This window comes from Pipistrellus kuhlii, unplaced genomic scaffold (genome assembly GCF_014108245.1).
Source record: "Pipistrellus kuhlii isolate mPipKuh1 unplaced genomic scaffold, mPipKuh1.p scaffold_m20_p_5, whole genome shotgun sequence".
NCBI classification, from domain to species: Eukaryota; Metazoa; Chordata; class Mammalia; order Chiroptera; family Vespertilionidae; genus Pipistrellus; species Pipistrellus kuhlii.
The window spans coordinates 15,063,131-15,080,831 of record NW_023425551.1 but is presented as its reverse complement, the minus strand read 5'-3'; the positions used below and the strand labels follow the sequence as shown (position 1 = coordinate 15,080,831).

Here is a 17,701-nt window from a genome sequence, read left to right as displayed (position 1 = left end):
TAAAAAATGTTTTCTCAATCATCTTAATTTTCCCTAGTTATCTTAACAATCATCATGGTGTTTAATAATGTTCTAGAGCTGAATGGAAGAAAGGAAAGAAATATTCAGGTTCTCCTGAGAAATTGGCTCCTACTTCCTTCCTTCTCTTGCTCACATCCCACAGCAATCCAAAGCGGCTATAAACTGTCTCTGCTAGCTGGGGAGCTACAAGGGGTTAACCAGTCTTGGTTTAAAAAGTATTTCTGTCAGGCTTTTTCTCATCCTTCCTCCCTTCCTCCCCAGCCCAACCCTTTTGTAAATGTCAACCACTTCCTGATGAGCCTAGTAGTGGTGAATTTCACACCTTCCTTCTCTTTGTGAAGAACTCTGAGTGTTAATGGTAGAGGATTGGGTACCATAGTAGTCTGTGGCTGCCTGTTAGTACAGCTGAGGGATGCCTGTGGAAAAAAAGTAGGAGAAGGTGGAGAATGTGAGCAATGAGACTAGGAAATAGGTTCAAATTGGTCTCATTTTTTAAAGAGAATTTGTGTTTTATTAGCATCTGTTAGATATATTCAGAAAATCGTAATTTGAAAGAAGGTTAGAATTAAGACTCTCCCAAAGGAAGGAGCTGAAATTAGAGAGCCAGTTGGTTAAAAACAAAATTAAAATAAAACAAAACAAAACAAAACAAAACAGCAATCAGAAAGAAAAACTAAAAGAATCCTTCTCTGATCTTTTATTCTATAGGTGTATTTATTTACAGGATACAGCAATGGAAACTTGGTCAGTTGACCAGGTCTGCAGTTGGCTGGTGGAGAAAAACTTAGGAGAGCTAGTTCATAGGTTTCAAGGTGAGTTGCTTACACTTTTTTTTTAAACGTTAATTGAGCAGCCTAGATACTGGGTGTCCTTTGTGGTTGGTAATTGCTTTTGTTGCCTAATGCCTGTGAGTGGGATGTGGACTTGCTGCTGCGGGGACCTTTCATTTTCTGACTGTTTGCACTTGACCTAGTATTCACGGGAGACTGTACTATTTCAAAAAGAACTCAAATAAAATAGTCTTAAGAGATATATAATGCACATACTTGATATTATTTAATGCCACTTTTGTCCTTAAATAATGCAGTAGGCATTTTGTGCAGTGCTGGATTTACAAGTATTGAACTGTTGTGTGGCAGGTACTATTGGGAATAATTTCCTGAAAAGGTTTTTTTTTTTTTTCCTTATAAAAATAATGCCTGTAAGAAAGAATCAGAAGTGGGAAGGTGATAATGTGGAAGGAATATGAGTTTATTGTGACTCCGTGTTCTAGTACTTTCTTAGATAAAGTTTGGAATTGTGTTCTATCTTTATAAACACAGAGCATTTTATAACACTAGAGGACAAGTGTAGATGATTCTTGTAACACCCAAAATTATTTTATTTTATTTTATTATTTTTTTGCTCAGAATGTTGTGCTTTGCTGTGCTTTTCCAGGCAGGCGTGTAATCCCTCTCTCTCTCTCTCTCTCTCTCTCTCTCTCTCTCTCTCTCTCTCTCTCTCTCTCTCTCTCTCTCTCTCTCTTTCCCAGAGGAAGAAGTAAGTGGGGCCGCTCTTCTAGCACTTAATGATCGGATGGTTCAGCAACTGGTAAAAAAAATTGGACACCAGGCGGTTCTGATGGATTTAATTAAAAGATATAAGCAGAGGCATCAAGGACTGGAGTCCCCAGGAATCCCTAGAGCATCAGCTCTGGTCCTGCGAGCAGCAGTAGCCCCAGAGTAAGTCTGCTTGAATTCCTCATTTTCGATGCATGACATTTGGGTTTAAAACTCCTTGAAAATTGTGACCATTTCCCGCTAGCTTGGGTGTACAGTATTCCTAACATCCACATAAAGGACACTTTTTGCAAAGTTTTATTAATCACAATAATAATATATGTGTGTGTGTGTGTGTGTGTGTATGTATCTGTGTGTGTGTGTGTGTATGTGTGTGTGTGTGTATATATATATATATATATATATATATATAGTGTGTATATATATATATATATATATATATATTTTTTTAATTCACCACTTTTTAAACACTGACTCCAATGGTTAGGGTTGCCCTATAAGCCAGGAGTTCCTATATAGAAAACTCTGTAACAAGCAGTTGAAACATACATACAATGTGAGTAGAAATGGATCGCTGCTGTCCCTCAGGTCTTAAAATCAAGGTTTGGGAAAGGTATTTCTGCTGCTCCTTTGCTTTACTTATTTATGTGTGTGTGTATTTGTCAAGGATTCCTTTCAGTGGCTAATTTATATTCTCCTCTAGAACCTTTACATATAATTTGCTAGAGGCCTTCGCAATAATTGGCTAAAGACTTTTGCTATAAGGATTTCTAGTTTCTCAAGAGTATTCTTGGAATGCTGAAGGCTATAATAGCATCCCACAAAAATCATGTAGAAAACTTATGGTGGCTTTGAGGTATAGGGATGTTTTCATTTGTCTGTTTTTTTGTTTGTTTGTTTGTTTGTGTTTTTTTTTTATCACTGACTTTTGCAAGGAAAAGGAATGATAAAAGGAACTTTAAAATTAAAATGTTCGTTGTACAGATCTATGCCCCAGGAATATTTCAGGCATTCTGATTAGGTTTTTCCATATTTTGAGACTTTTTTTTTTTTGCAAGGTTTTTAATGTTAAATAATTGCTGCAGACCAGGTATGCATTCATTTTAAAAATAGGACAGTGATGTTTGCTGAAATCCAATCTATGTGTTTACTTCAGTTTATTTCAGATTATAACTGTAATAACAGATATTTGTGTCTTGCTCTCTGATAAGCAATATAAAGTTAGAGAGACCTCATTTAAGTAATTCGACTCCTAGAGCATTTGAACATTTGGGACATGGGAGGGGATTGGTAGGCATGAAGGAATGGTCTGTGGTTAGTCTGAAGATTCGACATTGTTTTGACATAACTGTGCAAAAGCACATTCTTCATAGGTGACTTTCGATGAAGCCCCATTGCATGCTTTCACTCCTTCCCAGCAATGGGAGGGTGAGCTCCACGTGAATTCCCGGCATTCTTGGATGAGTTGGACTTTGAGCTGGAAGTTCTCTTCAGCTGACTGGAATCTTGATATGGCCTTAAGCACAACTTGGAAGTAAACAGACAGCCTTGTTTCTTTCCACTGCAAATCCGTGGATAATGTTCTCTAGTAAATGAGAACTAACTGGACTGCCAGGAAATCTCGGATTCATTCCTGGTTGTACCACTGAATTGGATTGATTGCTAAATATTGACGTTCCTGCTGCTTCTTCCGTGGGCTGTGAAAAGTCATTCAGTACCTACCTCTCTGTTATTCACACGGATGGTAGGAGTATCATACATTTTTGAGGGGGAAAAAAATCTCTTCTTATCCTGGACCGAAATAGTCTTCGGTTAAATATTAAGCATTGCTAATCTGGTTAAGAAAGGTTTTATTTGAATGGAGCCAAGACGTGGAACACTGGTTGTCCAGGGATTTAGGAGTGGGAGCTTTTTCACTCTACCCAGTAAGTTGGTGATTTACTTTAAGGATTGTGTTGTCTTGTATTCAGGTCAAATTACTCTGGTGCAAAACCACAGTTGCAGTGGGGCTTACTAGTTGTAGTTGGTTAAAATGTTTTCGGCTCATTTGCATATTGTCAAATATATTGTCACGTAGGAATCATAATAGAAAGAGGCACAAAAATATGCAATTTAATTAAAACCTCTCGAAAAGTGCTTAATAAAGGTGGAAACTTGGTGTAGCAGAAAGAACCCTGTAGCTGGTTATGAAAACACTTGATTTCAAACACCTGTTCTGATATTAGCTACCCATATAGCCTTGGAGAGTTGCTCGACTTTTCTTTCAACTGTAAAATGAAGCAAATAGAATAAATGGTGCGTCAGACTCCTTCTAAAGAGTCTATAATGACATTCAAGAAGAGGGATTCAAGATCAGGGTTTCAACTTGAGCGCATATTTCACTTAATGGCTCATGGGTGCCTGGTATGTTATTTTGAAAAGCATTTGTAGGACTTTAACATCCTACTCAGACTTAGGCAAATGATAGGAATTTATGATAGGTAGGAATATTTGCAGCTGCTTTTGGTTGTTGCTCTTGTTGAAGCTGGAAGAAAAATCACTGGATGGAAAGTTGAAAAACTGGGATCAACTACTGGCACTGCTGTTGAGTAGCTTGTGGTGGAGAGAAAGTTTCTTTCCCTCTGGACTGTAGTTGCATCTCTCATTGTTATAACTTGAAGGAGTTAGTGGATTGTGGTTCTACCATTATGAGATCTCACAGATAATTAAAGGTCCCCCAAAATGGCAGGGAGTGGAGAAGGGAGCTGACATTATAATTCTATCCCCCTGCCACCCCTCCCCCTCCCCTTCTTCCTCCCCTCTTCTTCTTCTCCCCCCCCCCCCCAAATAAGAATATTAACCAAGAAAGGAACATTTTATTATCACCATCATTTTAAAGGAAAATATTATCTTGCCACCATTATAAATATGACCGATTGGTGAAAATAGCATCGTGAACTTGCATCAGTCAGTCTCCTGGTATATATGAACTACTGAGTGAGATGACCCCAGAGGGTCCTTCTTTCAGTTGTCTTAGTCTTGACTAATGTGGGTCTTGGGAGTAGACACAGATTCTATAATAGGTTAACTATGGGCTACTGCCTACTTTCACAGTTTATATGATGTCAATGGTTGAGGCTCCTGTTGACTAGTCCCTCCCCCACCTCTTCTTTCTTGGTAACAGGGATAAACCGTCCTCCAGTCCAGCCAACCACGGGGAGCAGACGCCAACTTTTTGTCCAGCTGAAAACCTTGCTAATAGACTAATTGACCAAAGAGTACTGAAACAGAGGTGGGATTACCAGCTTCTAAACATCTAAAGCCAAATGATAATATTTGCCTTTTTTTTTTTTTTTTTTTTTTTTAATACTTCACATACATGAAATTTTTGTTTTCCTTAAGGGAATTTTTTTATTTATTTATTTTTTTTTTTTTTATAGAATGATGCAGGTATTTGGCAAAAAATGAAGGTTAAATTTTCTGATCTTTGTGTTGGAAAAGTGAATTTTTGAGAATTATATTCATCTTTCAAGTATACATTGTTAAGGGAAAAAGAGGATTTATCTGTTGTAAACTGTCCAGAGTGATTGGCAGTAGCCACAAAATAATGTCCTATAGATTGAATGTGTCATTTGAGGAGTCTTTGTTTTTGTTTTGAATGTTGTAGCTGTTGGTATAACTTGACTTTCCTTAATGGAAGTGCTTTGGTAAACATTTCCTTATAAAGTAGTCCCCTCTTAAGCACAGCTTTTATTTCCATGTTTTCAGTTACTATTCAGAATATTAAATGGAACATTCCTGATATAAACAATTCATAAGTTTAAATTGTACAGTGTTTTCAGTAGTATAATGAAATATTGCGCTATCCCACTCCATCCCTCCTGGGATGTAAATTATCCTTATGTCTAGTGTCCAACTGTCTATCTCTTCCTTAGTGACTTAGTAGCTATCTCAGTTTTTAGATTGACTGGCAATATTGTATTGCTTGTGTTCAGATAACTCTTATTTTATTGTTATAACTAGAGGCCCCCAGCTCATGAATTCATGCACTTGGGGGTGGGGGTCCCCTCAGCCAGGCCTGTGCCCTCTCTCAGTCTGGAAGCTCTCGGGGGATGTCTGACTGTTGGCTTAGGCCAGCTCCCTGTGAGGAGCGGGCTTAAGGCAGAAATTGGACATCCTTGGTGCTGTTGGCAGAGGCAGGAAAGGGCTCCCACCACCGCCGCTGTGCTCGCCAGCCATGAGTGCAGCTTCTAGCTGATCAGTGCTCCCCCTGAGGGAGCGCACTGACCATCAGGGGGCAGCTCCTGTGTTGAGCATCTGCCCCCTGGTGGTCAGTCACATCATAAGCAACTGGTCGTTGTGCTGTTGGGTCAATTTGTATATTAGCCTTTTATTATATAAGATTGTTCTATCTGGTTATTAGTTATTGTTTTTTATTTCTTACTGTGCCCAATTTACAAATTTAACTTTATCATAGTTATATAAAAAAATAAACAATCTATATAAATGGTTCCTTAGTACTACCCATGGTTCCAGGCATCCATTGGCGTCTTGGAAGGGATCCTGTGCAGATAAGGAGATACTACTGTATTCCTACACTGGACTTAGATGGTGTAATATTTCAATACACGGGCTACATTGGAACAAAGGACAACAATAGACTTAGAGAACCGGACCCAGGAATGTGGTTCTCAAGCACCCCTTTCACCACAAAGCCTCCAAAAGTAGCCAGTCCCCTCTGTTCAGGTCTGAACAGAGACAGGAAAACAATAATTAGTCCCAGTGATCCATCCCTAGAGCCACTGTGAATCGGTATTCTCATCTGCAAAGTGGGAAGAATAATAATACTTTCCTCCTGGTTCTCTTATGAGCATTGATATAGAGAATGCCTGCCCAGTGCTAGCTCAGTGGAAGCACGTGGAAGGCACTCATTCTGAGTACCCATCTGCACAGCACTGCTCCAAGTAGCGTTTCTTCCTTCCTTAGGACTTCTTTCTTCTCCCTAAGGAAGATGGGAGATGGGGGTGCAGACTTCTATTCATGTAGAAGTCTGTTCTCTTTTCTAGCTCCTCGGATGGTATTCTATCCTCATCGTGGTCCTGTGACACCACAGGGCAGGATATTATTGATGTGGTTTCATAGGGTCACAGGAGCAGCCTCGTGCTTCGTGGTGGTTGTGTCTTCACAGCACCTACTAGTACTGAGGGGAGGCGAAAATAGGACTGGCTTAGACATGGAGAGAAAGTGGAAGGTTTCAAAACCAGAGCCGAATACTGCCATATCTGTCTAACCATAAATTCTCCCGTAATCCGTTTGACCCCCTGCTGCCCATGAACACTTCAGAGTTAAGCATGTCTAAAAATGACCTCCTATATTTAGGTGTGAGAACCACAGACCCACTTTAATTTAAGACAACGGGAGTTTGTTGTAAGAAAAGCATTTCCTGGCACCAGAGGAAGCCAGGGGTAGAGCTGTCCCTCTTCAAACTTTTATCACATGAAGGGACAGAAATAGGAAGTATTTCAATTAAGATGAGACCAACAGAAATAGGAAGTATTTCTGTTGGTCTCATCTTAATTGAATTAAATATATTTCCTTGGACTTTGACTAGAGGATGTTTGAGTAGAGACCCAAAGGAAGTGAGGAATATTGGCTTCCTAAGACAGAACTGATAATTTGTTCAGTGCAGGATATCTTTGGACCCAGACAGTCAGGACTTGTAGAGTCTGGGCAATTGGGCTGGCATTACTGTTAGATAATTCTCTGACTCCTGTCCGTTTCTAATAAATGTCATATGAAGTCTTTAGAGAGATCCAATGTGAGCTTGATTTCTAATCTATTTTTCCCATTTTGTTCAGCCTAAAAGTTCCTGAATATAAACCATGAGCTAGACAGTGGCAGGCAGAGGATGCAATATAGTCCTTACCTAGGGGAACTCAGAGGCTGGTAGACAAGACAGATATGTAAGGTATTTGTGGCAATACTAAGCAAGTATGCAGAAATAGAAATTCACGGGCACAGAAATAGCATAGAAGAGGGAGAAATAAGACTTTTAGGAAAGTGCATTTGGAGAAGGTCTCGGGGAAAAAGCTTCACAAAAACTGAGGGAGGATTTTGAAAGGTGATTAGAAATTCACTGAAGGAAAATGGGGCAGGAGAGAATGACATTCATAGCAAATTACCAGCAAATGCAAATGTACAAACACCTGAAAAAGCACAGGGGATCCCGTTTGGAGTAAGTACTTTTGGGAAGGGAGAGATTGAGGCAGAGAAAACGGAATGGCGGGAGATGGTATTAGAGAGGTGAGGAGGCTCTGTGCTCTGCCAGCGAGCAGGGCAACATGGACTATCCCATTAGATTCACCTGGGGACCTAAACAAAACATGTCAGTGCTCATGAGAATGGAAAGAGGGATTGCAGAAGAGTAATTGCCATATAGTCAACAGCAATAAATATTGATGGAGTGAATGAATGAAATGAGAGAGTAACATCCTGGGAAATAGTTCGGGTTGAAGCACAGATTGAAGCTGGAAATTACCTGTTGCTGTATTGAATCCAGTGTTAAATTGTTGGTGTGCTTGTTTTAGCTAGCACATATTGTGGTATAGTGACTGCCGAAGAGGAAATAAAGGAGGGAGCTTGTCATAAAAAGAGAGGAGGGTGCTTTCTCCTCTTTTCTTTATTCCCCATGTTTCCTTGTATCGCATGCATTCTTATGAAATATCACCTAACCTTCTAAAGGAACCTGACCTCAGTATTTTCATGGGTATTTTCCCAGGACTACTAAGGCTTCCATGGTAGTGCCAGAAAATTGACCCACTCAGGCTAATTTGGGAACTCTTTCTGTTTTTGACTTGTACTTTGCCTTTATTTCTTTACTTTCATTCCAATCACTCTTGCGCGTGAAGTGGATTGAAAACTACTTAGTGCCTCTGGGTATCTGTGACTTGGAAATGGTACTATTAGAGTCTTCTTTTACACACTTAATGATCAGTCACTAACTTTAAAGTTTTAAAGGGGTTCTGATACTTAATTTTATAAAAAGCCTTATTGAGGTGTCATTTATGTAACATAAAACTCACCCAATTGAAGTGCACAGCTCAGTTAATTTTAGTAGATTTATCTGGTTGTGCACCCCTAAACACAGCCCATCTTGGAACATGTCCATTACCCTAAAAAATTCCCTCGCTCCCTTTTGCAGCTCATCTCCTCTCCCACCCCCAGCCCCAGGCAACTGCTGATCTGCCTTCGGTAGCTACAGCTTTCTGTAACCTTTGGTAGAAATTTGCATCTGAATGAAATCAGAGTACCTGATATTTTAAAATATATATATTTTTTCATTGATTTCAGAGAGGAAGGGGGGAGGAGAGAGAGATAGAAACATCAATGATAAGAGAGAGTCATTGATCGGCTACTTCCTGCTGGTCCCCTATGAGACACTGGGCCTGCAACCCAGGCATGTGCCCTGCCCAGGAATTGAATCGTGACCACCTGGTTCATAGGTTGATGCTTAACCACTGAGCCACACCAGCCAAGCTTTGATACTTGTTTTTTTACTTAGAACTTAAGTTTACCTTTAAAATAGCCAAGACCAACTAAATTAAGTTGATCTTATATTTCGCTATAAACAGCAGCAGGATAAATTAATTAGTGGAATTTTCTTAGCTGCTAAGACATATTTTTGCCTTACTGCTGAATTGCAACTTACTCTTTTTGCTTGTTCAGTTTTGAGCTATGTGCTACATACTATTTTTTTCAAGATAGATGGAATAACATTCTTCCCAACTCAGGCTTTATTCAAAGCCTGTATTATTATGACTTCCCCCTCTCAAACTTAAAGTATTTATGTGTGTAAAGGAAAGGAAAACAGAGATACCTAATGAGCCTTCAAACATTTGTGGGTAGATGAATGGATGGAAGACAGATTGATGACTTCCACATATTTAGGTATCAGGGAATGCTATATATCAGAAGTTCTCAGGATAAAGAAGATTAATAATTTAGGTATGTTTGAAATAAGATCTCACTCTGCGTGCTTTTATTTAACAGAAGAAGTGTGAAACATGTTCTAGCAAGGAATAAAGCCTTGAAGGGGACGAAGTCCTATGTGTTACCGGAGTTTCCCTATGACGTCAGATGCATGTTAGCAGAGCAGAAGTGTCCCGACCACAGCATGAGGATAAGGATCATTGAGTTTCTCCAGGCCGACATGACCAAGTATCTGAAAGGCTCACTGTGAGTAATTACAGGGCTGGCTGGTTGCCTTGCGAGAGGGTCTATTATCAGAGTAAAACAGAAGTTACTGGGAACCAACCCTTTCAGATTTTGGATGACATATTGGTCGTAAGGCTAACATTGCCCGATATTTGAATGTCTCCGTTGTTACATGGAAAGATTTGAAGGAAAGGGAGTGTGATTTAGACTCATTGTAAAGGCAGGAATTGGGCAGCTTGGAATGAAACATGTCCTGTTGCCCTGAGCAGGTACCCCAGCACCCAGCAGTATAATGATGTGGTCAACGCCCTGCTGCAGGCCCACCCTTTCCTGGATGAGGACGGCTGTGGCTTTGTAAGTGACCGTTTTGTTAATCTCAGCCCACGTAAAAATAATAGCCTTGTCCTAGCTGGTTTGACTCGGTGTATAGAGCATGGGTCTGCGGACTGAAGAATCCTGGTTCAAGTCCCATAAGCTCCATCCCAAGTAGGTGGCTTGTAGGAGGTAGCTGATCAATGATTGTCTCTCATCATTGATGTTTCTATCTCTCTTTCTCTCCTTTCCTCTCTGAAATCAATAAAAAAAAAAAATAATAGCCTTGCACTGTTTAGTAATTTTATGTCTCATTTCCCCTTTAATTAGTTGTGCTCTCTCTCCCTCCCTCTCTTTCCTCTTTTTGATACTTTCTCTCTCTTTGTGTTCCTTTATTTATTTATTTTTTAAATGGACTTTATTTTTTGGTTCACAGCAAAATTGAGAGGATGGTGCAATTATCTCTTCCATGTATCCAAACCCATATTCTCCCCCATTTTCAATATCGCCCATCAGAGTGGCACATTGGTTATTAGTATATGATTGTCTGACTACTATGTTGTGCACCTGAAACTAATACAAAGTAATATTGAATGTAAACTGCAGTTGAAAAATAATTTTTTTTTAAAAAAGTGGAGTACTTTATGAAGACAGAAGATAAGGTGAAAATTATACAATTTTAGGAATTAAAGCACATGTGTCAAACACAAGGCCCGCGGGCCAAATCCGTCCCGCCAGGCCTTGCAATGTGGCCCGCACCGCACTGTCATCACTGCACTCCGCTGCGTTTCCATCACAATGACAGTTTATGACTGTTCAGTAAACCATTCGGCCCGCGATTTAGGCTGGATTTTAGATTTTGGCCCCTTCTCTGATTGAGTTCGACACCCCTAAATTAAAGAATCTAAAATCAATAGCGAGCATATTTACTCAATAGCTATATGTTACTGGAAAAATATTTTTAGTTTAGGGACTGTAATTTTTATAGCAATATCATAGGATTGTTGTGTGGGTAAATGGAAGGATAGAGTTAATGTTTCTATTACTGTGATGTGAAAAGGTTTGAAGCCCAAAGGTGACAGATTAGTAAAAAGTTTTATTGTTTATGTGGTATTATTTAAATCTCCATCAAGAGCAACGGTTCTCTTTTGTTATTTTACACAGTTTCTATGGAAACGAGCCCTGAAAGATCGCTTTAAATATGTGAGAAGACCCATAGAAGATGATGAACAGGTGATGAGAAATAAGTGTAAATTTGGACATCGAAGAGGCCAGAGAAGGAAATCTCCTGCTAATATCAGATTTGATGAAATGAAAATTGCCCAAATAAAAGTAAGATTGAATCTTGAACTGTTCTGACAACTCATTGATTGGTTGATTGATTCGGGGCTAATAAGCAATAACATTTGAAATCATTAAAACAAAATAAGATATCCTTTTGGTGTGTGGTCAGAAAGCAAGAAAATCTGTGTTTTGCATTGCAAATAATGTGATGACAATAGTTCCAAAAAAGATCTTCCGAACCCATTTTGAGCAAAGTTTGTTATTGAACATCTCATGTTTATTCTTTTCCAACCTTTAAAGAAACTAGAAAAACATTAACATTCTGGATCCTTGAATATCTTCTGGATTGTATCTTAAAATGCATCTTGTTTCTTGCTGTTCTTATTGCTACAGAAAATTTTAATACTCACGTTGGAGGGTTAGGTACCAGTAGTGTCAAGGTGTCAGGAGGAAAGTAATCCACATGCATGGATACAAAACTCTATAACTTTATCCAGAAGGAATCCCATGCCACCCAGGTGACTGTGAGGAATGCCAGGCTGAGGACCCAGCAAGGGCCTGGAGTCCCTAGCTCAGTAGCAGGTTTGCTATACGTAATGTCCACATGGGTGCTACCGTAGTTATCTAAAAGCCAATATTCTTTAACTGTCTCACAGCACCCAAATATCCTCAGAAACAGAAATGTCCCCCACTAATAAAGTAGATCGAACCTCTTAGGGAGGATGTCCAAGCTACCAACTGGGGAAGCTAAATCTCATGCTCTCTCAATTCTATTTCCAACTTGATCCAACCTGAATAGGTAAATCCTAACATTTCACCACCACTGTCTTTGGTTTTTAATGAGAATATGTCGAGACTTTCTTAGCCACTCTACTCGACCCTAGCCAGTGTACCCAAATGTACAGTGAATATAATTGACAGTGCAATGATTTAGCAACACAGAGTACCGACTCTGATTATTTTGAATTTGGATTACATGACATGGTCCTGCAACTATAAAAAAGCATTTAAGAAGAAAAAAATGCAAACAATAACAAACCTTAATTTAACACCTTTTAATCTTTTAATATTTTGTCTTCTAAAATTGCATGCGTAAAAATAAGCATTCCTGTTAAGTGTGAACCTTCTGGACAATCTAGACTGCCATGTAAAAGTGTATGTAGAAAATGAAGTTACTCATAGCTCTGTCAAGAGAACAGATAATTCCACAGTAATTGGCTATCTGATTTGTTCACAGTTAGACTGTCAATTTACTAACCATGTTCAGTGCCAAGTGTAATTACACATGATGATACACATCTTATGAGTGCATTATTATGATTTATATTATATAAAATAAAAAATGAGTGCGATACAGCCTATAATTCAAATTTCATGAAGGGTAAAATTAAAATGTTAAGTATGCAACACATTGATGTTGTGAAAATATTTTTCAGGAAGAAGCTGTTTGTTTAGATTCTGAAGTAGTTGAACATATTAGCTGGTTCCAGCAAGAATATGTGAAAACAGTCAAGGACTGGAGAGAAATCGATAAGAGGATGAGCCAGACTTTGCAAATAAGAAGGAAGTTGATTGGCAGCAGAACGCCTCTGAAGGACATCCTTAAGATGTTTCCTTTCCTGAAGTGCCCTTATCAGGTATCTTCATTCGCGTATAACACTCTCTGATTCTTGTGTCCAAATTGATTTGTCTCTTTCCTCTTGAAGTGGAAACAGGACTATGCAGCAAGTGTGAATCTCAATAAAGTGTGTGAGGCCCCACTGGCTACAACTAGGACCATCTGGTGAAAATTTCTGTGGTAGATAATTAGAAGATGTAAATGTCATTTCATATATATATATATATATATATATGTGTATATATATATATATGTATGTATATATATATATATATATGTATATATATATTCTTTACAGAGAGGAAGAGAGAGGGATAGAGAGTTAGAAACATTGATGAGAGAGAATCATTGATCAACTGCCTCTTGCACACCCCCTACTGGGGATGTGCCCGCAACCAAGTTACATGCCCTTGACCGGAATCGAACCTGGGCCCTTTCAGTCCGCAGGCCAACGCTCTTTCCACTGAGCCAAACTGGTTTCGGCTCTGGGATCTATTTCTAATGACATGCACTGGCTGCCTTCAGATTTCGAGTTCCCTGTCAACAAGAAGTGGGGAGGAGGACAGTGATGGTGGAAGTCTCTGAGGGAAAGCACTTGGCCAGTGGCTTTAAGAACAGGGGGTTCTGTAAAGATAAACTGGTTTTGCTTCCACCTTATACTCAAATATCTTGCCACAGTTTATTTCTGTCTGATCTTACAGACTCCAAAGCTCTCTTTCTCTAGGATCCCTTACAACACTAAGTTTTGGTATTTTTCAAGGGTTGCCTCTTAAAATCTAAGTTTTCTTCCTTTTGGCACTTGTTGGACACTGTCAAAACTTAAACAATGTAGTTTTTACCTAAAGCAATGTTAGATCCTAGAATCTTAATCTTAGTTAGGTAACCTAAATAGCTAAAATATGAATAAATACCCATTTCATTGAGTCTGCATCCAAAGTTTTAATTCTACCAGTTGAAGGTTGCCATGTTCATTATTTATCTTTTCTGCTCACTTCAGACTTTCATTTTTTCCTCCTTCTCTGTCCGAAATCTCTACTCTACTAAAGCTACTCACATATCTGGTATATACTTTAAACTACATTCAAAGTTTAAAATAATCCTAAAGAGTTATTTACTTCCCTTCTGTTTGCTTTTCTAGTGATCTCATATCATTTTCTTCTTTCAGATGTTCAAAGAATTTCAACTTCTTACAAGAATAGATATTTATAAGAAAACAAGGCACATTTTGGAATCCTACTCAGACAATATACTGACTTCTTTTTCAGTGGTGGACCATCCAATCAACATTGCGCTGCAAGAAAAAATGAAACAGCACACAGATGAACACATGTTGAAATGTTAGTAAGCCTGAGGGTGGGGCTAACTGGTCTGAGTCATCTGTATGATTCAGGATGGTTAGAAAAGTTCTGTTTTTATAATGAGTAAAATTTAGTGAAACAACATATGGGATAGAAAAAGAATTTCTCAAATAGGAGGTGTTGGGGTGTAAATACAAAAAGGACACTTGATCCTATAAAAGTATATTTAGGGAACCAGTAATCTGATCATTTCATAATCTAGATCACAAGGTGGATCTTGATAAAAAGACAGAGATCTGGGGGACAGGAGACCTTGAATGTTTATTAGATGGACATGTTGGTTAGAAATGGCTGTGAAAAAAGAAAAATACCACATGATCTCACTCATTTGTGGATAATAAAGAACATTATAAACTGATGAATAAAAAGATAGATACAAAAGCAGTAAAGCATCAAACAGCGGGAAGGTTAGGGAGAGATGCTGGAGATAAGAGATCAACCGAAGGACTTATATGCATGAATATAAGCATAACCAATGGACGCAAAACACTGGGGGTTGAGGGCATGTATGGGAGTGGAGTGGTGGGGCAAAGGTAAGATATGTACACATATAATATCTTAATTAAAAAAAAGTGGGAAGAAATGGCTGTGAAACACCCATCTAAGGTGTGTTTGTTCTCTGTAGATGGTAACAATCTTTTAAAAATCAAGATGCTTTATACTGGCTTTGCTACAACAGTTAGGAAAAGCTCATTTTACCTGGACTGTAAGCATGTTTGCTTTGACAGATATGAAGATGACGGCCACATGTTTACTCCTCCCAGATGTGTTTGGGGATGATCCCAGCCTTTTTGTCATTGTGAATGAGAAGGTATGGACTGTATCAGTGATCGCTGGTTTGACATTTCACATCTTCATATTTGAAAGCAGGATGGTGGTCTGTTTGGAAGTATGTTTTGTCATTTTTACAAATATGCTAATTTGCAACAAGCTCATTTATTATAATAAATCCAGACACCTTGTATTGTTTAGCTATTTTACACGCCCCTCCCCCTCCCTTTTTTCTTTTTTCTTTTTCAGGTGCATGTGTCCACTCCTGTGTTAGAAGTTAAAAACCCGTTCAACTTTGATGTCTGTGAATTTTCTCTGTATTTAGAAAAAGAAAGACTCACAAAAGTGGACGACTGTGTTACGGCCTTGGCTGCTCTAGTAGCTGCCTTTCATGTATTTGGGATCCAGTGTCCAAGTCGATTGTCCCACACCCTCAACTTTCTGGAGACACAGATTTTTGATATGCACAGTCCCTACTTTCCTTCTATGAAAGAAAAGGAAAAGGAAGTAGGGTTTCAATATCTGGTCACTTAATAGCATGCTAAATATTGCATTAGAATTGATCTCTGGGACAGCCGAAACTTAAAAAAAATTGTTTGAATTAGAGTTGTGGTAGATAATTAGAAAATCATTTTGTCTCAAAGATGTAAATGAATTTCAATGCATTTTTTAAATCCTTACCAGAGGACATATTTTTATTGATTTTTAGAGAGAGGAAGGAAGAGAAATATCAATATGAGAAACATTAATTGGTTGCCTCTGACTGGGGCTCGAACCTTCAACCTTTTGATATACAGGATGACACTCCAACCAACTGAGCCACTTGGCCAGGGCTCACTGCTTTTTGTCTTTAATCCTAGATATTGAAATTCTGTAATAAAATAATCCTTAATTAAAGAGCTATTTATTTTTATTTGATTTGAGAAATTCCATGGTCCAAGTTGCACTATTATGGGTGCATTCGTTTTTAAAAGGTACTACACTTCATATTTGCTAAGTGTTTGGTTCAGGGTATGACCTTGCTCTTACCTTGATGGGCCCACCTTTGAAAGTCTTAATGCCCAGGAGCTGCACATTTGGGGGCTGTGGGCTGCCTGCTTGGTCTGACCATTGGTTGGAAACATTTCTCTTGACTGTTCATTAAAATGCTAAGCCAGTGAGATAAGACAATGAAGGAGAAGCTGCCCCCTTCTACAATGACTGTGTACTAACGACTTGCACGGGAATCGGCAGGAAGAAGTACTTGGCACATGTCACTTTCCCACAAATTAGCTCCTATTCCAGTTTTCATTTCTCCCTTTCACTAGAATATGCCTCTGTTCCTTATGAACTTTCCTCTATTTTCCTCATTACCCCCCCCACACACACACACTCTTTTTAAATTTCATGATTGGTTTTATTTCTCTTCTTGCAAATTAATTTTTCCCAAGTTCTTAAAGCTTCCTTCCCTTTGGAGGTCTGCGATCTCTATGGCTGAAGTTGAAGAAAAGCCTCTTTGTTCCTTTAAGCTGGGCGAAGGGATGGTGGTGGGTCTATGGGAACTGTGTTGAAGTTTGGCTCCAAATATGCAGATTCACATAAGCTTCATCATCTCTTTTTATGGTGCTTCTGTGTCCAGTGCCTGGCCACTTGGTAAATATCCAGTGTTGATGGACTAACCGAGTGGTCGGCAAACTCATTAGTCAACAGAGCCAAATATCAACAGTACAACTATGGAAATGTCTTTTGAGAGCCACATTTTTTAAATGTAAACTTCTTCTAATGCCAATTCTTCAAAATAGACTCGCCCAGGCCGTGGTATTTTGTGGAAGAGCCACACTCAAGGGGCCAAAGAGCTGCATGTGGCTCACTAGCTACATTTGCTGACCACGAGACTGAACAAACCCATGGGCTGACTCTCCAGAATCAAAAGGTTGCAGAATGGCAGCCAGGGGTTCGCACAGTGTTTCCTGAAATGTCTGAAAATGACTTTAGGTGGAGAAGATCCCATCCAGTTCCACATTCCCCATCCCCCCCTGGTGTCTTACCCCTAGCCTGCTTCTCTCCTTCCAGAATCTTCTCTGCCATCATGACCCCCACTTCCTTGGTGAAGTCTGAGTGTGTATATCCCCAGGGGGAAAGGGGAATGGTTTCCCCCTTCACGAGGTACACTGCTCCACTCTCAGGATGCTCAGTGCCTTACTTCTAACATAACGTGCTGCTTAGAATCCAGTGAGATTTAAAAGTCTTTTTTGCTTTATAGGCTTTAAACCAGAAAGAAAAAGAAAAAAATCCCCAATGGTTGACATAACAATAGAATTTTCCTTTTATTACTGGCAATATTACAGATGTCCCATTGCCCCCTCCTTTGCCCCTTCCACTCAGCCCCTGCCCCACCCCAAGCTTTCCTCACAACATTGTCTGTGTTCATGGGCTATGTATATTTCAGTTTTGAATTCTTTGCTGCTCTTCACATCAGCTGGGACATAGTTGGACAAACAATTCTCAATCATGCAGTCTTTACACAGCTAGTGGGTACCCATGTGACACCATCCCAGGTTGATGTTGTTCCTGTTCTCCTACTTGGTAAGTTTTCTTAAAAATCA

General features: G+C 39.2%; 1 protein-coding gene across 1 annotated transcript; it reads left to right on the top strand.

Annotated features, from left to right (window-relative positions):
* Positions 1 to 366: 366 nt before the first annotated feature.
* On the top strand, positions 367 to 16,007 carry SAMD3 (sterile alpha motif domain containing 3). The gene is made up of 10 exons (XM_045572831.1): positions 367 to 833; positions 1,553 to 1,742; positions 4,744 to 4,851; positions 9,609 to 9,794; positions 10,043 to 10,127; positions 11,250 to 11,417; positions 12,806 to 13,006; positions 14,153 to 14,324; positions 15,074 to 15,156; positions 15,366 to 16,007. Exons 1-10 carry the CDS (start codon positions 755 to 757, stop codon positions 15,648 to 15,650), a joined length of 1,557 nt encoding a protein of 518 aa, XP_045428787.1. The 5' UTR covers positions 367 to 754; the 3' UTR covers positions 15,651 to 16,007.
* Positions 16,008 to 17,701: the final 1,694 nt, after the last annotated feature.